The 22,967-nt window shown below is 44.9% G+C and overlaps 1 protein-coding gene across 2 annotated transcripts; it reads left to right on the top strand.

Annotated features, from left to right (window-relative positions):
• The first annotated feature begins 981 nt into the window (after nt 1-981).
• FXYD1 (FXYD domain containing ion transport regulator 1) lies at nt 982-19,244 on the top strand. 2 transcript variants are annotated; one of them, XM_083369569.1, is made up of 9 exons: nt 982-1,065; nt 5,594-5,647; nt 9,820-9,858; nt 11,855-11,929; nt 12,927-12,963; nt 15,962-16,011; nt 17,380-17,417; nt 17,804-17,832; nt 18,863-19,244. In XM_083369569.1, the coding sequence occupies exons 2-7, from the start codon at nt 5,596-5,598 to the stop codon at nt 17,400-17,402; spliced, it is 276 nt and encodes a 91-aa protein (XP_083225695.1). In that variant the 5' UTR covers nt 982-1,065; nt 5,594-5,595; the 3' UTR covers nt 17,403-17,417; nt 17,804-17,832; nt 18,863-19,244. The 2 variants fall into 2 exon arrangements, with proteins under 2 accessions (XP_083225695.1, XP_083225694.1); XM_083369568.1 differs by lacking the exon at nt 17,804-17,832 and having other exon boundaries at nt 18,859-19,244.
• The last annotated feature ends 3,723 nt before the right edge of the window (nt 19,245-22,967 follow it).

Genomic DNA, 22,967 nt, shown 5'->3' with positions numbered 1-22,967 from the left:
TTTTGTGGTGGTGCAGATTCAGGCTGGTAGAAACCTGGAGAATGTGTAACCTAATAAACAGGCCAAGCATGCTGTGTCCTTATAATCCTTGTGTTAAATTTCTTTACCCTTTTGTGCCATTCTGAGTAGTCAGGTTTCTCGACCGCAAAGTTTTGGTTTGTTCCCGCAAATATGTGTTTCTTACGAAAGAGTCGCCTTGGCAGAGCACAGCAAGGAGGGTGGGCTACTGGGCTTGGATCCTGATCCAAACGGTCACAACTTCCTCTTCTCCAAACTGTAGTTGCCAGTGGTCAACTGATACCCTTTGGTGGCATCACCTCAGAGGGGGCAATTTTTATGGAAGATGCATTGCAGAGAATCCTTGGCTCCTGTGGGTGTTATATAAATGCAAGATCCATACAAGATGAATGGTAAATTGCAACTAGTTCCTTAGATCACGTTGAAGCAAAAGGTGGAAAATTCCTTCCTTCCTTCCTTCCTTCCTTCCTTCCTTCCTTCCTTCCTTCCTTCCTTCCTTCCTTCCTTCCTTCCTTCCTTTTCCTTCCTTCCTTCCTCCCCAGTCCTCACTTTCCTTTCTTTTCAGATACCACTCTATCAAGAGTGACCCCTCTAGATATTATGCCCTCCAGCTAGTTAAAAACATGTCATATCTCTGAGGGATTAATTTTCAAGGCTGCATTATTGAGGTGGGTGGTGGTTGCATACATCAGCCCATCCCAATTCCTTCCCCCCCCCATTGCTTTCTTCCTCTTATTGCCTGTGTGTAGTTTGCTTGTTTTGTCCTTCACATGTTCTTTTAGCAGGCCTTGCTCTGTCCCCCTCCCACATCTGTCCCAAAGCCAAGGCAGACGAATTTAGCTCTTCTGATCTCTCTCTCTCTCTCTCTCTCTCTCTCTCTCTCTCTGTCTCTCTCTCTCTCTCTCCCTCCCTCCCTCCCTCCCTCCCTCCCTCCCTCCCTCTCTCTCTCTCTCTCTCTCTCTCTGCCACAAGTCAGTGCCTGGAGTTTCCCTGGAGTTCCTACAAGCTGTTGATTTTTTCCCTCCAAAGTATCCAAGAGAGTCCTGGGTAGGTATATAGAGCCCTGCAGAGTGGGGAGCTAAATGTTTTTTTTTGGGGGGGGGCTGAACTTGGGGGAAATGAGATAATAGCACCTCTGGCATCACGGTTGGGACAGTGAGTCTGGGAAGGTGAGTCAAGGCGCGGGTGTCAAAAAATAGCCGGATTGCACAGCTGTTGTAGCCGAGTTGGCAGCCTGGGAAAGGAACAAGAAGGGCAGAATCGGATCGGTTGCTCATATTGTAGATCTCCTAGACATTATAAGGGAGCTTGGTTAATCTATAGCAGTCAAAAATCAGAAGGAGTTTGGTAGCAACTTTTCGCACTAACTAATTTTTATTAAAAAAGTATAGGCTTTGGTGAGTCACAGCTGACTTTATCAAGCTGACTGTCACTAATAACTCTAGTCTGAAAAAGAGACTACTAGACACCTGCTGATATTTTATAGATCTAATAACTTACAGTCGATCCCAAAGATGCTTTTTCATGAGGCAACTGGACTTTCTTGATTTTCTTTGAAGACGTTTTGCTTCTCATCCAAGAAGCTTCTTCAGCTCTGATAACTATGACCTGGGTGACTGAGGATCTCCATATAGACGCTTACAGTAGATCATTAAGAGTTTCTGAATTGATGTTGTTCTAACCTATTTAGGCTAGATAGCGCTGGTGCTTGGATGCCCTCTTCATACTAATGTGGTTTCGTGTTGTGGAGCACGTTATACAAGTTTGAACATTGTGGCTTATTAGCACCAACCCAAGTTTTCCAGAGCAACAATCATCCCAGTCTTTGAAAGAGAAGCTGATGGGTGGTCTCACCCACTCACCCACTCCAGAAATGAGTGAGAGCAGGATGGACCTTTGAATTGATTTCATGTACATTAACGCTCCGTTAGAATTAATAGAATGACCATCCAGCCATGAGCTTAATTATTTCTCCCTTTTAGCACCTTAAAAAAAAACTTTAAAAACATACAGAATATTTTGCAAACACAAATGTTTGATGCTTCCTTAACAGTTTAGAATAAAGATTAAAATGATTCTTAAACTCTTCAGGCATATATTTTTTTTTTTGGCTCCAGCTGGAAGTTAGCAAGTCATGCTGGATTTGTGTCCTGGTAAAATCTTCCCATTTCTGACCTCACGATGCGAGAAGAGAGGCGAACCGGATTCCAAGGGAAAGTAGAATGTCGCTTTTCTTTTTCTATCCAGTTTTGGAAGGAAAATAGTATCTAACTCCGAGCAGGAGGCCCAGAGCTCCGAATATATAAGACGACTGCTTTTTGCACAGGGAAATATTAAGCCTGTTTTCTGTTTGTGGTGAAAAACCTTTGGGGCCACAAGTGAGCCAAAGGATGGGAGTGTTTCTATTTCCTTTCCTGTTGATTAGCAATAGAAGCCAAGCCTGTTAGCCAAAGGGATGTTTACTGAAAAAAAACTGGCTTGCAGAGTGATACAGAATTTGGATAGGAAAAAAAGGAGGGGAGACTTTCCATACCTGGACCCATCAACCTCCCTATCTTTCTCTTGAAGGAAGTAAGAACAACAACAACAACAACGACAACAATAAAGTTGGAAGGGACCTTGGAGGTCATCTAGTCCAACCCCCTGCTCAGGCAGGAAACCCTATACCAGTGACGGCAAACCTTTTAGAGACCGAGTGCCCAAACTGCAACCCAAAATCCACTTATGTATCATCGGGTGCCGAGTGGGCATGGCCCATTGGGTGGGCGTGGCTCATTGGGTGGGTGTGGCTGCAGTGATAAAGGCAGACTGGGTGGGACTAAAAAGTTCTATCAATTCCAACTTTGCGAGAACTTTTTTTTATCGCACGAGAAGTTGAAATTGATTGATTTTGTACACGGCGGTGGAGGCCTAAAGCGAAAAGTTTTTATAAAACCCATCTAAAGGCCTAGGACTGGGGCGACAGCACGCGTGCCCACAGAGAGGGCTCTGCGTGCCACCTGTGGCACCCGTGCCATAGGTTCGCCACCACGGCCCTATACCATTTCAGAGAAACGGCTGTCCAGTCTCTTCTTAAAAACCTCCAGTGTTGGAGCATTCACCGCTTCTGGAGGCAGGTTGTTCCACTGGTTAATCGTTCTAACTATCAGGAAGTTTCTCCTTAGTTCTAGGCTGCTTCTCTCCTTGATTAGTTTCCATCCGTTGCTTCTTGTCCTGCCTTCAGGTGCTTTGGAGAATAGTAGATAGATATATCTTCCAACAAAATAGATTTACCATCACACTTTTTAATAATTACTATGTTTTGATCCTGTGCCTTTGACTGGGACCCTGCAGTCGTAAAATGGGGCAAAACTCACTTAGCAGCAGAAATTTGGGACTCGGTTGAGGTCGTAAGTCGAGGACTACCTATAACGAGTGGGAAACGCGGAGGTTTCAGTGTACATTTTTCCCAGTTTGAGCTCTAACTGAAGGTCAAAAAGTGTGGGTCTCCAGGGCAGGAGTCACATGCTCTGTGGGAAAGATTTATTCAGTTGCTTTATAGTTTTGGATGAATTTAAAAATATGTTTGCTTGTAAATGTAACATTTAAAAAAAAGCCTGAGAAACAGAGTTGGTTCTTTCCTTTTAAAATGTTTCTCTTTCTTTTTTTTTCTTTGCTGGGAACTCAGTTTCGTAAGGAGAAGCTTTAGTTCAGAGCCCAAAATACAATCTTTCTGTTGGTGGGGTTGTCATTTGGCGGAATAGCCTCCCTCTGCAAACGCGGCATTGCAACTCCAGTTGTCCCTGGCTGGCAGGGATAGACTATTTTATTGTGGTTGTGGTTAACTCAGGGAATATGTTGCAACTTTGTTTTGGTTTTTTTTATAATAAATCTCTCTTGTTTTTCCATCAAAGCACCCCAGACTATTCTACGATGCCTGGAGTACTTCCCAGCTCAGCTTGTGAAGTTGCGCTTCTTTTTATTTCAACAATGCTGATTCCACCCTCCCCCTCCCCCTCCGTCCCGACTAAGCATGGTCTGTAGGCATTTGCCATCTGGAAATTGCCTGGTGGGCAACAGCTGGCAGAAAGGAAGCTGGTTGCCACATCCCTGAGCACCGTGGAGACAGGTTATCATCTGCAAACATTGCAGAAAGTTTTCAGCACTGCAAACATTTCACTGCCACAGTAATTGGCCTTTGTCCTCCCCCTCTCCAGGGCCAGCTGGGTCATTTCAGAATGTGAACTTAGCTGGCCCAGCACCAGCTGTTCCAAGCTTGCTTTGCTCTCCTCCCCTCTGTTTCCTTTCCACCTGGCTGTTCTAATCTCTTCCCCCCCCCCTCCCTTCTCCATGCAGAATGCCTTCAGCTGTTCCAGTGGCTGTCTCGCCCTCCACCTTCTGCCAGATCCTGCCCATTTTTTTTCTTCTTCAAAAATACACTGTCTTCAGATAACTATAGCTTTATTTTGGAATTTTGCTCCTTTGCAGACTCCCAGTTTTAAAAAAAAAATATCCCGAAAGCTCCCCCTTCTAATTTGACTTTCACTGGTTTATTTTGATGTTTGGATTGTTGCTGTTGACAGCTGCAGTTCGGGCTTGGGACTTGGCAAAGCTCCTGGGTTGAGCAGGAGATCTAAGGGATCCCAGCACCCCATGATGTGTTTTCTGGTACTAATAGTGCAGTGATATGGGGAGAGTTACCTGTTGGGTTTGGGGTGATTGCTTCAGCTGAGAAGCGATGCTAAAGGCCCAGAAACTTATCAAGACAAAAAAAATCATAATCCTGTAGTAATTCTAGATTTGTAACTGTAATTACAATCTGGAATTACAATCGTCATTGCAGTCATAAATCGAGGCATTATGTGACCTGACCGGATTATCCAACATTTTTTATTCATTAAATTTTCCCCAATGGGTGTTTTTTTTTTTTTGCTGGAAACTGAAAGTAAACACCAGAAGCAGACAAAAAAACCCCAGTTTAAATGATTATCTTGTGACAGTGGGATGCTGCAAATGGCTGTAAAGTTAAACCGGTTGCCAAATGCCCAACATGTGATCATACGAGTGGTGTGTGTGTATGTTTGTGCTTGTCATAACATAAAAAATGGGTCATAGATAGCTTTTGGGGGGTTGTTAAGTTGACTGGTTATAAGTCAAGGACAACCTTATTGATTGCACTTGTTGGGAATGTGCCAGAAAAGAGCCAGTTTGCCTGAGTTTGCATGCATAGAGGCAGTATGGTCTAGTGGTTAAGGCAGGGGTCTTCAAACTTGGCCCTTTTATGACTCGTGGACTTCAACTCCCAGAATTCCTCAGCCATGCTGGCTGAGGAATTCTGGGAGTTGAGGTCCACGAGTCATAAAAGGGCCAAGTTTGAAGACCCCTGTAGTTCAGCAACCCCTGGAAGGCCACAAGTCTCCCATCTAGCCATAAGGGCTGAACAATTTGCTATCTCCAGAGTGGGAACCCAGATTTCCTAGAAAGCAACAAAAAGCACAGAATATGGATTGTTTCACTGTTGGGTTGCATGCTCCAACTCGACCCCATCCAGGAACCTGACTGTCCTTTTTGTATTTTATCTCCCCTCAACTTGTAGACATGTGGATCCTTCTTCCTCTTTGTGGAGTCTTCATAGCAAGCTCAGCCGCAGGTAAGGTCAAGTCTGGACTTCAAGGACTTACGACAGAAAGAACGCTACCCTTTGGAAACACACATATACGCACAAACAAATATATCCCACTGCATCTTGCCTAGCACAAAAACTGAAGCATAAAGATGCCATAATCCGAATTCTGGATTGGCTGAGCTTTTCTAAATCCACCTTCTGCAACTTCATACTTTCGGGAGGTTAAGATATGAAGGTCGTCCTTTACCGAAGCTTCTTAGCAAGTCTCCATTTTAAATGGAGCCTTGGTGGAGCAGTGGGCTAATGCCTCCTTAAGTAACACCAGCTGCCTGCAATTAGTGCAGGTTCGAGTCCCACCAGGCTCAAGGTTGACTCAGCCTTCCATCCTTCAGAGGTAGGTAAAATGAGGACCCAGATTGTTGGGGGCAATTAAGCTGACTTTGTAATAATGCCGCTTGGGGGGCTCCAAAAGCCCTAATAAGCAGGCATAGACATAGAATGAAGGCTACTGCTAAGCTTGTAAGCCGCCCTGAGTCTTCGGAGAAGGGCGGGATATAAATGGAATTAAAATAAAATAAATAAAAAATAAATGTTTATGGAGATTCTCAGTCATCCGGGTCATGGTTATCCCAAAGATGCTTTTTCACGAGGCAACCGGACTTTCTTGTTTTTCGTTGAAGACGTTTTGCTTCTCATCCAAGGAGCTTCTTCCTCTCTGACTCCCCACCATCCAGTCAGAGCAGAAGAAGCTTCTTGGATGAGAAGCGAAACATCTTCAACGAAAAAGAAGAAAGTCCGGTTGCCTCGTGAAAAAGCATCTTTGGGATCTCCGCTTTATATAATGCATATCATATTCGGAAAGTTCTAGGTCAGCGATGGCGAACCCTTTAAAGACCGAGTGTCAAAACTGCAACCCAAAACTCACTTATGTATTGCCGGGTGCTGGGTGGGAGTGGCCCATTGGGTGGGTGTGGCCCACTGGGTGGGAGTGGCCCATTGGGTGGGAGTGGCCCATTGGGTGGGAGTGGCCCATTGGGTGGGAGTGGCCCATTGGGTGGGTGTGGCCCACTGGGTGGGCGTGGCTGCGGTGGTAACGGCAGACTGGGTGGGACTAAAAAGTTCAATCAATCAAATTCCAACTTTGCAAGATCTTTTTTTTTCCCCACGAAAAGTTGAAATTTATTGATTGATTGAACCTTTTTTTTTGCACACGGCAGCAGAGGCCTAAAGTGAAAAGGTTTTATGAAACCCAGCTGAAGGCCTAGGACTGGGACGACGGCGCACGTGCCCACAGAGAGGGCTCTGCGTGCCACCACGGTTCTAGGTAATACCCATTGCCTGCCCTCCTGTGCTTTTGAACTGTTGGGTGTCCACTCCTCCCCCAGCACAACTCCTGGTGACACATAACCAAATTGTGCCTTGTGACACCGTGAGACAAACCCTGACCTTGTGTACTTGAGTCCAGACATTGGATGCAGATATGGAAGTCACGTGGTTTGTGTTGCAAAGCATAGTGATCCCCCAGCCACTCATGGACCCTGCAACCCCTTATTCATAGATAACCTCTCTGGCTGGGCTTTTGAGAATTACAATTCAAAAACTCTTACCAAGTGCAAGCTTGTAGAATATTGATCTGATCTTTAAGGGCAGACAGGATTTTTTTTCCATCAGTCAGTTTAACTTTATATCCTGAAAAATCTTGCCCACCTTTGGGGTTGGTATTTTATTACCTGTATAATATTTATGATGGCGAATGAGTTGGTGGCAATAAGAGTGAGTTTCTGACTCCCCACTGAGAAATGATGGTTATAATTTTGAAAGTTCAGTTTTTATCCCCATACAATTAATAATAAATTGTACAAAATACACAGACTGAATGGCTAGGATTACACATCATGCAAAGCCGTGGTTTGTTTAGGTTATAATTACGATGCATTCCAGACCTGTAGCGCATGGTATATCCAAGCCAATGTATTCAGCTTTGTCAACTTTTAGATGTGTAAACGTCAATTCCCAGGATCCCCTGCTAACATGATTGTGGCTAAGAATTCTGGGAACTGAAAAGCACATATCTAGAATTAGTGGAAAAGAATATCTGTAGTTCAAAGTTGAATTGTGGAGTCCTCGGTGCTGGCTGAGCTGGGTTGTTTGTTAGCAGACATTTCACTACCCAATTAGGTAACATCTTCAGTTTAGAAGCTGACAAAGTTGGAAAATCCAGTGCTAATCCAATCACTCAATTATGATTTAGATCAATGAGTTAAATCCAGTCACTGAGCCAAACGTGTACATTAAAATGATGCTGTGAGTTAAAACTGGGTTATCCAGAATTAGTTGTATCCTAGCTATTGTAAGAGGGGTTGAACAGAGCTACATTTCAATAAAGCAAGCATGAGATCTCGTTTAAAATATTTATTTATTTACAGCATCTGACTTCAGTACTGCTTTTGACTCCCCTTAGCTAGAACAGAGGGGGAGAATTCCATGTGCCCACCACCCTTCTCTACTCTTCAACAGCGAGACATTAGTTTCTGATGAATAAGTCAGTAGAACACATGAAAAGGCAATTTACATGGACGCAGTGCCTGTTATTCAGCGAAAAGAAAAATGTCTTAAGAACAGTGATTAGTTGTCAAATAATAAAATATATCAGCCCACAGAGTGTTCAGGGAGAAAAAGTACATACAGAAACGAAAGGATCTGAAAGGGAGTCAAGCTATTTTTCAAAACGCCCGAAGGCAGGACAAGAAGCAACGGATGGAAACTAATCAAAGAGAGAAGCAACCTAGAACTAAGGAGAAACTTCCTGACAGAACAATTAACCGGTGGGACAACCTGCCTCCAGAAGCTGTGAATGTTCCAGAAGTTTTTAAGAAGAGACTGGACAGCCATTTGTCTGAAATGGTATAGGGTGTCTTGCCTGAGTAGGGGGTTGGACTAGATGACCTCCAAGGTCCCTTCCAACATTATTATTATTGTTATTATTGTTATTGTTATTATTGTTATTATTATTGTTGTTGTTGTTGTTATTATTATTATTATTATTATTTATTATGCAAGATCAGCTTTTGAAAATAAATAGGAAATGAATACAGGTAGTCCTTGATTTATAACCACACTTGTGCCCAAAATCGCCATTGCTAAGCAAGATGGTTGTTAAGTGGGTTTTTCCCCATTTTGCGACCCTTCTTCTCACGGTTGTTAAGTGAATCGCTACAGTTGCAAAGTGATGCCTTTCATTGCTAAGCGAATCCGTCTTCGCCCATTGACTTTGCTTGTCTGAAGCCAGCTGGGAAGGTTATAAATGGTGATCACATGACCCCCGGGACAGTGCAGCCGTCACAAATACATGCCAGGGGCCAAGCAGCCGAATTTTGATCATGTGACCATGGGGAGGCTGCGACGGTTGCAAGTGTGAAAACTGGTCACGGGTTCCTTTTTTCAGTACTGTGTTCACTTTGAACAGTTACTAAACAAATGGCTGTCAGTTGAAAGGCCATCTGGGGAATTCTGGGAGTTGAAGTCCACATAACTTAAAGTTGCTCTGGTTGGGAAACACTCAGTGGTGGGATTCAAATAGGTGAACAACCGGTTCTCTGTGTGGATGCTGCTTCCAGAAGTCCATTCTGGGCTTGAGCAACAAAAAAAATTAGCTACCGGTTCTGCCGAAGTGGTGCAAACCAGCTGAATCCCACCACTGGGTAACATTGATTTAAGAGGTGAGGCACGCAACACCAACTCTGCCAGACAGGGAGTAGGAGAAGATGAAGAATATAATAATTGGGTGGATTTGTATAGAACAGCTTCAGTTCTTATTGTAGTTGTCCATGGTGGAAGCCTTAGTGCAGGGGGGTAGGCAACCTTGGCTCTTTTATGACTTGTGGACTTCAACTCCCAGAATTCTGGGAATTGAAGTCCACAAGTCATAAAAGAGCCAAGGTTGCCTGCCCCTGCGTTAGTGATTGAACATATGTGCTACTGGGTTTCAAAGGAGCTAAAACTAATAACCTGCTTACGCTTTTTTTCTAATCAAGATTGGAAAAATAGATTTATTGTCATTTTTCTACTAGTTATCTATTTTTCCAATCTTGATGACAGCTGCCTCGCCTTAACTGGTTGGGGAGCATAGTTAAGGCTGTCTCTGGGTTGTTGTTTTTTTAAAATAATTCATCTCCTGCTCTTTGTTCACCTTTCAGAGTCCCCCAAGGACCAGCCTCCCGACCCCTTCAATTATGGTAAGTTAATCGTTACTGAAAGCTTGTCTGGGGCCTTGGGAGTCAATGCAAATTGCTGCAACTGGCAGAGTTACTTCCGTAGGAATAAAACACAGGGAAAAAAGGAAAAGCTCTGAAGGATTCCCCTATTTTTATTGATTTGGAAACAGGCAGATATTCTGAGGACCACAGTGATGCTTTAGAAGGATCGTTAACTCTTTTTTCCGGTCTTTCTTTGGAAAACTCCCTCCTGACTTCTGCTTAAAAGCCAGTGTTAGATCTTTGGATGCAAGACACCGTTTTCTGTGTCTCCTGAGAAAAGTACATCTTCCTTCCCTTGTCCTTACCACTTTCTACAGAGGGACGATCGAGAGCATCCTGTCACATTGCATTACTGTCTAGTTGGGAAGCATCCCTGCTTCAGACAGGAAGGCGGTGCAGAGAGTGGTGAGGACAGCAGAAAAGATTATCGGTAGTTCATTTCTTTCTATCCCGGACATGGCATATAAGCGATTCTTGAGCAAGGTCCGTAAGATTATCTGGGACACTACTCATCCTCTTCGCAACCTGTTTTCCTTGTTGTCTTCTGGGAGGAGGGGGCTTCGTGGTATCATAAGCAGAACATCCAAATTCAGTCACCTTTTATGTCTGTGAATGGGTAGATATATATATACTTTCTTTTGAGAGCAGGCAACAGAATTTCATTTTTAATGTGGGCCAGTGTGTGCTCACAGTAAAGAAATGACAATAAAGCTTCTCTTAATCTTAAAATGTAAGGAAATGCCTTTGAATTCTTTTGCCCCTCCCTTCTTGCTTTGGGAAGCTAATAGGGCAACAATGCAGAGGAAAATAAGTGGGGAAAGACATCCACAATAATTTGCTGATTTGGAACTGAAATAGAACACCTCTGGAATCCATTTTTATTTTTTATTTATCCCGCCTTTGTTATTGTATAAATAACTCAAGGCAGAGAACATACCTCATACTCCTTCCTCCTCCTATTTTTCACACGACAACAACCCTGTGAAGTGAGTTGGGCTGAGGGAGAGGGACTGCCCCGAGCTGCCTTTCATGCCTAAAGCGGGACTAGAATTGGCCAAAGTCACCCAACCAGCTTTCATGCTGAAGAAAGGACTAGATCGTTCAATCTCCTGGTGACTGGCCCAAAGTCACTCAGCTTTCATGCCTAAGGCAGGACTAGAACTCACGGTTTCTAGGCCAGCACCTTGACCTTTACACCATGCTGTCTCTCCATTTGTAGACAGTCACAACATAATAAAACCATGGTAACACATGTGCTCGACTTTGTCTCCATGGTGCTATCTTCCTCTTGTCCCCATCCATGAGAAAGGTGGCTTATGGCATCCTTGACTATTAGACACTAACCAAAGAGAACATTAAGAAGCATAAAGGTCTGATTGTGGCCTTGAAAAGTCAGAACCCTCTTAAGCACACCGATGTGCTACAAATCCATCGATGGTACCCATTTTGCCCTCCAAATAGATGGAGACCTAAGCCTAAGTGGATTTCCCCCCCCCTCCCAAATGGGATTTCCCCATGTATTTTACCAGAAATGTAGATAGAGCTGCCTCAAAAGCAATTGATAAACTACTAATCCAGGGGCCTTCAAACTTGGCAACTTTAAGACTTGTGGACTTCGACTCCCAGAATTACTCAGCCAGCATGCCTGGCTGAGGAATTCTGGGAGTTGAAGTCCACAAGTCTTAAAGTTGTCAAGTTTGAAGACCCCTGAACTAATCCATTGGTGATATCCAGTTTGCTCTCTGAATTTGTGGAGAACTAAGCCTAACTCTAAGGCTTAAGGGTTGGGCAACAAAGCAGGCAGGAGAAGGAATCAGTGATGGAGATAAAATAATTTTCTGCTGGTCCAGGGACGGGTGGAGAGCACTCTTATCTCTTCAGTGGTTTAAGGCCTATAGAAATAGGGTTTCTTGTTTTATTTCCAAACTACTTTCTATTCCTTGCCTGACAAAACCATTTTTTTCCCCCACACCAGATTACTATTCGCTGAGAGTTGGAGGCTTGGTGTTTGCAGTTGTCCTGTTTCTGCTGGGCATCCTCATTATCCTTAGTGAGTAACTACCAACCCATGGTTGCCCAGGAAGAGGGCTTAGTGCAGGGGTCAGCAACCTGAAACAGTGAAAGAGCCACTCGGAACCGGTTCCCTCACAAAAGGAAAAAATGGGAGCCACAAAAAATGTGTGCACATGTGCGTACATGCGTGCATGCGCAGAACAGAGTTTGACTGAAGAGTGGAGCCAAGGCGAGAAATGCACCTACCCTGCATATTTGAATTGATTGGTTGAACTTTTTTAGTCCCACTTTTTTTTTTGGACTGCACATGGCAGAGGACTGGGAGCCGCATGCGGCTCCGGAGCCGTGGGTTGCAGACCTGTGGCTTAGTAGGTTGGGGTCAGAACACCCTTGAGCTATACCGAGTGTGTTCATGCATCATGGAAAAGCACTGATCTGGTTTGGTTGAGTCTGACTTCTCTCTGGTGTCTGAACCCAACTACTGCACTGTGGGATTCAAGACTTAACGCCTTTCAAATACAATTGTCCAGAATAGCATAGGATCTCCTGCTTGAGCAGAGGGTTGGACTAGAAGACCTCCGAGGTCCCTTCCAAATTTGTTATTCTGCTATGTATCAGACTATGAAGATGATGATCCCTTCCGTGCAATTCCAGATCTGAGACTTTATGTTATGCTTTTTTTTCTCTATGTGCTGCAATGGATGCTGATGTTGGATTTGGGAGAGAATGATTCCTACATTACGTCAGTGTTTTTCAACCTTGGCAATTTTCAAATATGTGGACTTCAACTCCCAGAATTCATACCGGCTTGGGAATTCTGGGAAATGGAAGTCCACACATTTGAAAGTTGCCAAGGTTGAGAAACACTGCATTACGTTATGGCAGTGATGGCGAACCTTTTAGAGACCGAGTGCCTCTCCCCATGCTATTCTGTTAAACAGTCCTTCTCACCCCACCCCCCAAAAAAATCCTCATCCGTGTTCAGTTTCTTTTGAGGTCCTGGCTCAACTCTTCTTCCTTTCTTCCTCTCCTAGGCCGGCAGTGTCGCTGCAAGTTTAACCAGCAGCAAAGGTAATAAGCCTCTCCTAAGGTTAATTTAGGGGACGCGGTGGCTCAGTGGGTTAGGACGCTGAGCTTGTCGATCAGAAGGTCGGCAGTTTGGCGGGTCGAATCCCGAGTGCTGCGTAACAGAGTGAGTGCCTGTTACTCGTCCCAGCTTCTGCCAACCTAGCAGTTCGAAAGCACGTAAAAATGCAAGTAGAAAAATAGGGACCACTCCGGTGGGATGTTAACAGCGTTCCGTGCGCCTTTGGCGTCTAGTCATGCCGGCTACATGACCACGGGGACGTCCTCGGACAAGCGCTGGCTCTTCAGCTTTGAAACGGAGATGAGCACCGGCCCCTAGAGTCGGAAATGACTAGCACGCATGTGCGGGGGAACCTTTACCTTTACCTAAGGTTAATTTGGGGAGTGGGGGGAATGTGGAACGGTGGTTATCTGAGTTGTTTTCAATAGACAGAGGGACAGTATGAAAAAAGGGGGGACAAATAGCGTGACGTAGTTTTGCATGTTTTGCAATGTGGTTCGAATATCTTAATTATTTGGAGACCGTTGAAGTGCCCTGCTCCTTCTTTGTTCTCTTTTATTTCCATTTTTTAAAAATCTCCCTGCTGGGGAAGAATCTGGCCAGCACAATGATTCATTCTCTGAATTAGTACATCTGCTGATAATTGCTTTCTTTCTGGGATGCGGGGATTGGAAGCAGGGAGAGACGGGGCATTAGAAGGCTAAGTTGTAAGCATGATGTCGATAATTACTCAATAAATGAGCTTTTAATTTTGACCCTTGTAGAAATATTCAAGTTTTACATGCAAAATGGAGATTTGGAAGCTGTGGGGTGCTAGCAGCTAATAAGAGTTCTGAAAATTGGGAAGGAAGGAATGCCACAGATTGTTTAAAGGCTAAGGACTGATTAATCAACTCCCTAGCTAACTTCAGTTGTCATGTAAACTATTGAATCTACAACAGCCTTCTCGCATCTGGCACCCTTCAGAAATGCTGGCGCTGTAGTTGCAGATATTTGGAGGGCACGCTTGACGACTCACATTTATGACAGTTGCAGTGTCCTGGGTTCATGTGATTCCCTTTTGCGACTTTCTGACGAGCAAAGTCAATGGGGAAGCCGGATTCACTTAACAACCATGTTACTAACTTAACAACTACGGCGATTCACTTAACAGATGTGGCAAGAAAGATCGTAAAAAGGGGACAAAACTCACGTAACATATGTCGCACTTAGCAACAGAAATTTTGGGCTCAGTTGTGGTCGAGGACTATCTGTAATCAGTTTCACATCTTCTCCTTTGCCTCCTCACCACTCCTTCCCCCTTGGGAATCCTCACCTTGGCACTGGGATAATTAGCAAGAAAGCAATTAATCTTTGAATCTCCATTCATTGGAGAAGAAGGGGCTACAAGGAAGTAAGCTTGTACACAGTAAGCAATGCGGCAGCTCCAAGTGTTCTATGCAAACAGTTGGATATTTTATTTAATTCCATTTATATCCCGCCCTTCTCCGAAGACTCAGGGCGGCTTACAAGCTTAGCAGTAGCCTTCATTCTATGTATATGCCTGCTTATTAGGGCTTTCACACACACACACACCAAGCAGCATTATTAGAAAGTCAGCTTAATTGCCCCCAACAATCTGGGTCCTCATTTTACCTACCTCGGAAGGATGGAAGGCCGAGTCAACCTTGAGCCTGGTGGGACTCGAACCTGCACTAATTGCAGGCAGCTGGTGTTACTTAAGGAGGCATTAGCCCTCTGCTCCACCAAGGCTATATTCCCCATTGTGTCCTGGCTTACTCTCTTGTAATCCCTTCTTCTCCAATCTCTTCACTCTGTTGGGGGGGGGGAGGGAGAAAAATAATAGGTCAAGCACAGGAAAATCTGTACTGACTGTAATAGTGATTGCGTGACTTAGGGACAGTGAAGGTTGTAAACACAAGCCTTAGTCATAAAATTATTTTTAGCATTGTCATAACTTTAAATGGTTCCTGAGTGAGGCAATTGGTAAATTAGGACTACATGTATTTAATGGGACTTCTTTTTCTGGCAGTACATGGCATGAGTACCAGAATGGGTTGGCCATTTTTTACAATTCTCCAGTTGATGTTTCTCTTGTATGAAATGAAGCACACAAACAACATGGTGTTAGGAGGAAGGGAAGGCAAGAATTCCCACTGCAGCGTTTTTACTGATGTGTGCTGCACCCATTTGCGCATTCAGGCTCAGCCAATCTCAGTGTATACATGGTTGTACTTTGACAATAAAGGTTCATTCATTCATTCATTCTACCTTATAGTTTATCATTACCTTTACTATGCTGAATCGTTATTCCTTTTGGATGTCAGCAAGGGGCGCTGTAGCACAGCTTTTATACAGAAAGCTTTCTATCCATGTGCAGTCCTGCAACCACTTATACATGCATAGTGACATCATCCCAGATCCGCCTGCATTGATACTCAGCCGCTCTTTTCAGCCAGAACAATTCCCAGCACGTTGCATTCTGATGATTTATCAAGGCAAGATTTTTTTCAGCCTTACTGTGGGAAAAATGCATGGCATAAAAGAATAGAGCGCAAGACAGGAAAAATAAAGAACTCAGCGTGCCAGTTTCCAATGTTACAAGGTTCTTCTGGGGATTGTTTGCAAGGGGCCAAATTTGATAGCGCAACCGTTTGCAACCGGGGTTGTCCAAGCTTGGCAAGACTTGTGGACTTCAACTCCTAGAATTCCTCATGCTGGCTGGGGAATTCTGGGCGTTGCACAAGTCTTAAAGTTGCCAAGTTTGGACACCCCTGGTTTTGCAATCAGCTAAAATAGTTCCTCAAAAGGAAAACAAAAAAGAAAAATATTGTAAAGATGGGAGCTGCAGAGCTTGAAGGGATTTGGGGGTGTACAGAATACAATGCAAGGTAGCCCTCTGAACCTGTTCTGCATGCAAACAGTTTTTCACTGGCAGGTCTGATGATAATTCAAGAGGTGATAGTTTTGTTTTGTCCCCAGGACTGGAGAACCGGATGAAGAGGAAGGAACTCTGCGCAGCTCAATCCGGCGTAAGAACCAATCTGTGGCCACGTGTACACACACACACACTCAATCCGGCGTAAGAGCCAATCTGTGGCCATGTGTACACACACACATACACTCAATCTGGCGTAAGAGCCAATCTGTGGCCACGTGTACACACACACACACTCAATCCGGCGTAAGAGCCAATCTGTGGCCACCAGTGGCGTAGCGTGGGGGGTGCAGGGGGGGCCGGCCGCACCGGGTGCAACATCTGGGGGGGCGCTCACACTGAGCTGCTCAGGGAGCCCCAAGGGCTGCACAGAGTCGGCTTGGCTCCGCTCTCGAGCTGCTCTTTCTTGCAAAGCGAAACGAGTCCGGCAGGTGAGATGGGCGGCCACATAAACTGAATAAAATAAATAGAAGCGCCCAACTCTCTGCCCAGGCTCAGGCCAGCCGCAAGCGCCCCGCAGGCGCCCTGGCAGGCTTGGACGAGCGAAGATGGACCCGCCGGCCGGCCTAGCTTTGTGCGCATGCGTGGCTTTATTTAGCGGGGTTCACGTGCAAGCTTGAATGCAGTGGCTCTTGCAGGTCGGAGCCCCGCCCAGCCGCCCTCGAGAGGGACCCGGAAGCATCCCGCATGCGCGCGACTCTTCTTGGAAAGTCTACGCTGCTGCGGGGCGCGTCTTTTCAGCGGTGCCGTGACGTCACTTGCCTTGCCCCGGGTGCTGACAACCCATGCTACGCCACTGGTGGCCACGTGTACACACACACACACTCAATCCGGCGTAAGAGCCAATCTGTGGCCATGTGTACACACACACACTCTCAATCCGGCGTAAGAGCCAATCTGTGGCCACGTGTACACACACACACACTCAATCCGGCGTAAGAGCCAATCTGTGGCCACGTGTACACACACACACACTCAGTCCGGCGTAAGAGCCAATCTGTGGCCACGTGTACACACACACACACACACACACACACACATATGCAAAGAAAGAAAACTGAGCTTGCTTTTATAGCATCATATCCTGGCATTAAGTTTGATAATATGTAAGAAAATCTCTGATCTCTTAGAAGTCCTTGAAAAGGCTGATTAATTTGTGCAACGTGCAGACTTCAAATTAGGGGTTCCTTTGGGACAGCACAGAACTGGGCAGTGACAATTAATGAATCTTCTACAGGATGGTGAAATGGTTGCCTATTTATATACGTTGCCCATTTATATTTGCTGCATCTGTCATTCTGAACCAAGATGGTCTTTAAAGCTGTTTGGGTGTATAATGCCTCAGACACTGGAGGAAACAGATTATCCTAGCTTAAGGTGTGTTTGCTGAAGGAGAGAGAATAAATCGCTTCAGGAAAAGGCCTTTTAAAAACTCAGACTTTTTTTTTTAAATTCCCACTAGGTTTATCCACAAGGATGAGATAGAAGACATTGGAACTGGTGAGTTGCTTGCAGATTAAATGAAAAAAAAATGACCCTTGTGATCTAACCTCAGTTTGATTTTTGTCTCTCTTGTGGTTTTACCATCCGTTGCCGCCTTCGCGGCTCTGTGCAAAATGCAACATTTAGTTCCCTTTTTCTTCTGTGAGACCCAAGTGGTCTTGAAAACAGGATTTGTTTGTCTACATACTACATTGATCTAAAAGGAAAGCTAGCTTTGTTTGGGCTTTGTTTGTTATAATGTAAATAACTCATCTGTTTAAAAAAAAGAGGGGCACCTTGCTTTCTTGATAACATGACATTGGAGGTAGGCAAGACAGGTTTTTTCCCCCTGTCTAAACTTCCTATTTTGGGGTAGAAGTGATTGGCTTGTCTTTAATTTTCAGGGTTATCTTCTTTTGAGCCTCTGAGGTAAGTGTGCCATTTGATGACCTCAGCAATAATCAAGCAGAAATTAAGCATCCAGTGGAGTTGAAGGTCCAAACCTCGGTTCACACAATCGTGCCATGAAAAACCAGGATCTCACTGCAACTGCTTGACTGTAGCAACAATTCTCATTTCAAAACTGGATGAGGAATTGTACTAAAGGATCCATGTGAGAGGTGAAGAACAGGGCCATGTTCTACAAAGTGGACAACAGGCTCTCAAAGGCCCCATCTGGAGTCACCTTTTTCAGCTGCAAACTGCCAAATTTCAAACTGTGTATGCGCAAACGCGAACCTATCCAAAGTGACATTCAATTTGTTCCACGAAGGTCTCGCTGGGATGTGAAATGGAGGCTCCGATCTATGATCCAGCCAGTGGAGACTGATAAAATAAATAAAAGCAGGCTCAATATGGATTAAAGCACTAAGCTGTGCGTTGTTCCCTGTTTGAAGCAGGTAATTGTCAGCGAGCCAAGATCAAAGCAGTATAGGACCAGGAATTTAAGCTGTATCAAGCAAAAGGACCGGCAGCTGAGCTGTCTGATGTTTTGAATAAATCTGGAAAACAAGTGACTTGAGGATAACTCCAACAGCAACATGGCATTCATAACCACGATAAATTTATTGTCTGGCTCAGTGGTGGGATTCAAATACCTGAACAACCAGTTCTCTGCATAGATGCAGGACTGGGCCTTTGAGGCCTAGAATGGACTTCTGGAAATGGCATCCATGCACTTACAGCAGGCCGTTCTAGGCCTGGGAGACCTTGTCCAGTCCTCCCAGGCCTAGAACAGACTTCCGGAAGCAGTGTGCATTCAGCCAGTTCTCCAAACTCAACAACATTTAGCTACCGGTTCTACCGAACAGGTGCAAACCAGCTGAATCCCACCACTGGTCTGGCTGGAAATGGGGATCTCTTCACAGGTCATTTGGGGTCCTGAGCTTCTTCCTTTTTTATTTGAATGTCAACTTTCTCCGACGTGCCTCACTTCTTTCCTTTTCTCCCCTTCTCCTAGGCAGCTGCATCCGTCATTCTCCTGGATCTGGAGCACCCCCCTCTTTCGTTCCGCTTGGCCTTGGTCCTCCCAACAAGGCCCCATTGCTTGCCGCAGCTCCAGTGAATTCCAGAGCTGGTTGCCTCTGGGGTCATCCCAACCCAAGCAAGCCCCACCAAGGCCTTCCCCTTCTGTTTTGGCTTGCTGCTTGAAGTCCACTGCCTCTCTTGAGAGGGAAGGCAGCCTTCTAACCATTGTCCTTCAACCAAGTTCTAGCGACCACATGGGATTCTAACTCAGGGGTAGGCAACCTCGGCTCTTTTATGACTCATGGACATAGCTGACTCAGGAATTCTGGGAGTTGAAGTCCATGAGTCATAAAAGAGCCGAGGTTGCCTACCCCTGTTCTAACTCATGAGCTCAGCTCAAGCTGATTTACAGGAGAGCCCTGTCTGAGCCCATCTTCTTTAAAAAAAGTTCTCCTTGGGCTTCTGGAAATAAAAGTCCCTTGAGTCAAGCTTCCTCTCCTGGTGGCTGCATCCGTGCAGTTCTTTCGGCAGCTTTAGAGAAGTGGTTTGCTGTCGCTTGTGGCTCAAGTTTTTCAATCTAGTATATTCTCCTGAGTTTCACAGATGGTTCCTAGCCGTTCAGAACTAACCATGATCGCTACCACGAGATCAGTATGGGGCTCCCACCAAAGCAATAGTTCTAAAAACAACAAGCAGGGAGAGATCCCGATTCTTTCCTTATCACCTAAGAAAAGCACACGTGAGCTTCACCCGGCCTAACGTGCTATTTCATTGGTGTTGTCTATTGTTAATAATAGTGCCATTTGAGATCGCACAGCCAATCTGAATCGTATTCATAGAAGGGGACTTCCCCAAACCGTGCTTTTCCCCTCTGTGTCTTTCCTTAAAATTGTGGATGGATGGATGATGGGCCACTAAGTTGGCATTGACTCTTAGCAACCTTTCTCCAAGACGATCTTTAATTGTAGGATTGATCATAAATGTGCCAGGAAACGGAGGTAGGATTGAAATCAGTGCTCCTTGGCAAGTGTTGTTTTTTTTAGCCATAGTTCTATTAGTTCTGAAAACAGGATTTTAGGGCGCACAGTTGGCTTTTAAAAGTAGGAAGGAGAATTTGCCCACTGAGAATGATAAGAGTTTGGTGGTTCTCCCCATTGCGAGAAGGTAGATATTTTTCTTATCGGTTTGTTCTGACCCAACCATCGGACAAAGAGGTGGATGTTATTCTAGCTTACCTATACAAGTATGGGAGAAGACAAGGAGTGGAAATGGAAGGGGAAAGGAATGGAAAGAGCAAATGGGAAAGAAGACGAGGAGGACATTATGATTACCTTCCCAAGAGACCTTGATTATTAGTTTCCAGCCCAGCATGACCAAATGCATTCAATGAATGCCAGGAGAGGGGAGGTCTATAGCAGTTCCTTGACCTTAAACACAAGTTTAAGATATGTGGACTTCAACTCCCAGAGTCCACCAGTTAGCATGATGGCTGAGGAATTCTGGGAGTTGAAGTCCATGCATCTTAAAATTGCCAAGGCTGAGAAACATGGGGCTACAGGAATGGGGAAGTAGTACAAGAACTTGGAAGTACCAGAACTTCAGCATTGGACTTACTTAAGAGGCTACCAAGATCTTCAGGAACTGGTGAAGTAGAAGACGCTAGGCCTGAAATAAATTTAATATTCCCTTAGGTCAGCTTGTGAATGGGTAGCCAGCAAAAACAAATCTCTGGATATCCACAGAATCTTTTGAAGCCAGTATTGTCTGCAATCCACCCTCTCAGACCATTAGTTGCTTTTCCCATTTTCTGCTGCTGGAGAGTTGCCCTGCAATCTTCTGCCGATCCTTTCTTGCCGCATGTGATCTCATCAACAGATTCACCCGGCTAATGAGGCCCTAGAGGAGCTTTGCAATGTAACAAGTTGAAAAAGCTTCTTCTTTCTTTTTTTTTTGGTGGGGGGAGGGTAGAAATTTGCTGAGGAAGAGCAACTTCCGTCTTTTTTTTTTCCCTGTGGCCACTTGAGGTCAACAGTGTTTCCCGCTGAGCAGAGATGAAAGGGCTATTTTAAGTCCATGTGGAGAAAAAGTTCAACGAGGAGAAGAGTGGGGATGGGGAGACAGGAGGGACGATGGTCTCTTGGAAGTGATGATAAATAACGCAATCTTCATAGACTGGCAGTGATTTCACAGTTTCCCCAAAGGCTTGTGGTTTTTAAATAGCTGGAACCAGTGACGTAGTCAGAAATCTTCATGTTCTTGGTGGCTGCCAGAAGGGAAGTTTCTAGCATCATCAAATGTGTGATGTCCCATTGGATATACTGCAGAAGGATTATAGCAGGGGGCCTACAAACCCAGCAACTTTAAGACCTGTGGACCTCAACTCCCAGAATTCCTCAACCAGCCATAATGGCTGAGGAATTCTGGGAGTTGAAGTCCACAAGTCTTAAAAGTGCCAAGTTTGAAGACCCCTGGATTATAGGGACTGTGTCTTGTTAGAAATAAGCAGCATTCTTAAGGAAAATTAACTGCTGCAAGGGTCAGCTTGAGGGTGGAAAGAATGGGACCTTCGCTTTGGGGTGGGGTGGGGTGGGGTCTCTGTTCCTGCCTCTTTTCAGCCATGAATTTGGTCCTGCTGGCTAAGAATTATTACATTTGGAAGGCCAACCAAACTGGAGCCATCACACTGGGGGAGGTTGATGGATGCTGCCCACACGCACATTTGTGTGTTGCGTGTGTGGGGAATCCAATCTGGCCCACGAAGGCCCCACCTTGATTATGGTACCCAGGCAGGTATTTGCTTCCTGTCTTCTGAAACGGTGACACCTCCTCTGACTTTAGTGGGTGGAGCTTCAGAGAAAGGGTGGAGTTTCAAAGAGCCCCTAGCCCTGATATCACTGATACAAAGGGTACCTGTAGGACAGGGCTCTTCAAACGTGGCCCTTTTATGACTTGTGGACTACAACTCCCAGAATTCCTCAGCCAGGCATGCTGGCTGAGGAATTCTGGGAGTTGAAGTCCACAAGTCATAAAAGGGCCACGTTTGAAGACCCCTGATATTAAGTCTTGGATCAGTGTTTCTCAATCTTGGCTGCTTGAGGATGTGTAGACTTCAACTCCCAGAATTACCTGGCTGGGGAATTCTGGTTGAAGTGCACACATCTCCAAGTGGCCGAGGTTGAGAAACTCTGTCGCAGGTTTTCCCCATGGTCAGTTTGGCTTCTCTCCAGCAGAGGGTGGCACCAACTAACATTCACCTTGCAAAATCCAGCCTGCTCAAGACTTGTCTATATATATAACCATGTCTGACTATAACCACGTCTGCCGAAGTCCTGCTACTTCCATTAATATCTTCCATGCAAAAAAAAAACTCTTCAATCCAGCCTCATGGTTTATATGTTTATACAGTTAATCCTTGCAGCAAGTGCCTTTTGTAAGCTGAAGATGCTATGTAGCAGACTGATTTTGATCCTGTAGGAGTGCCCAAACACAGGTGCACAAACAGGGAATCTAGGTAGCTGGGCATAGGCACCTGTTTCTTTTCTGGGAGTAGATCCCAGTTCTTTTTTCCTCATTAAAAGATCAGTGAAACTAACTGACGTAAGGGGAAGTGTGTGTTGGTGTGTTGATGTTTAACGTCTGCATTCGTTCATGGTTTTCTTCCAAGTTTTGCAGGTCATTTAAATGTGAAATCTGGGGTTCTCCTTTGCATGGAAAAAAAAGGCATGCTTAGGAGGAATCTTTCTAGAGTTCACTGTCCTCCTAACCAATTAAAGGTGTTTCCTAATGTCACTTTTTTCCCACGCTTGCAGTGTTATGACTAAACTCTTAGCCTTGTGGGCAGTTGCTACATTAAGAACAAAATGCTTTGGAAGGGCAAAGATCAACAAAATGATCAAATGGATCTAATTAAAAAACATGGAAAATGTGTGCAACCCCATAATAAATAAGACTTTTTAACGGGGAAAGGCGTCGGGATCCATTGAAGGAGCAGAAGATATTAGAAACGACTTTGTTGTTATGCAGTCTGCTGTGTCATGCTTTCTAACTGCCCTTTTCAATCAATGGATTAATTTTCTTTCACTCTGAACTCTCCCTTATACA

Source organism: Vipera ursinii, assembly GCF_947247035.1.
Source record: "Vipera ursinii genome assembly, chromosome: 9".
Lineage (NCBI taxonomy): Eukaryota > Metazoa > Chordata > Lepidosauria > Squamata > Viperidae > Vipera > Vipera ursinii.
The sequence above is the reverse complement of the archived record's forward strand: the minus strand, read 5'-3'. Positions and strand labels throughout refer to the sequence as shown.

What these genes read in the sequence shown, in the direction of transcription:
- FXYD1 (XM_083369568.1), top strand. Translation starts at nt 5,596, where the DNA reads ATGTGGATCCTTCTTCCTCTTTGTGGAGTCTTCATAGCAAGCTCAGCC. An exon ending in GGGCATCCTCATTATCCTTA is followed by an intron (nt 11,930 to 12,926) that starts GTGAGTAACTAC and finishes TTCCTCTCCTAG; the next exon opens with GCCGGCAGTGTCGCTGCAAG. An exon ending in TCTGCGCAGCTCAATCCGGC is followed by an intron (nt 16,012 to 17,379) that starts GTAAGAACCAAT and finishes AATTCCCACTAG; the next exon opens with GTTTATCCACAAGGATGAGA.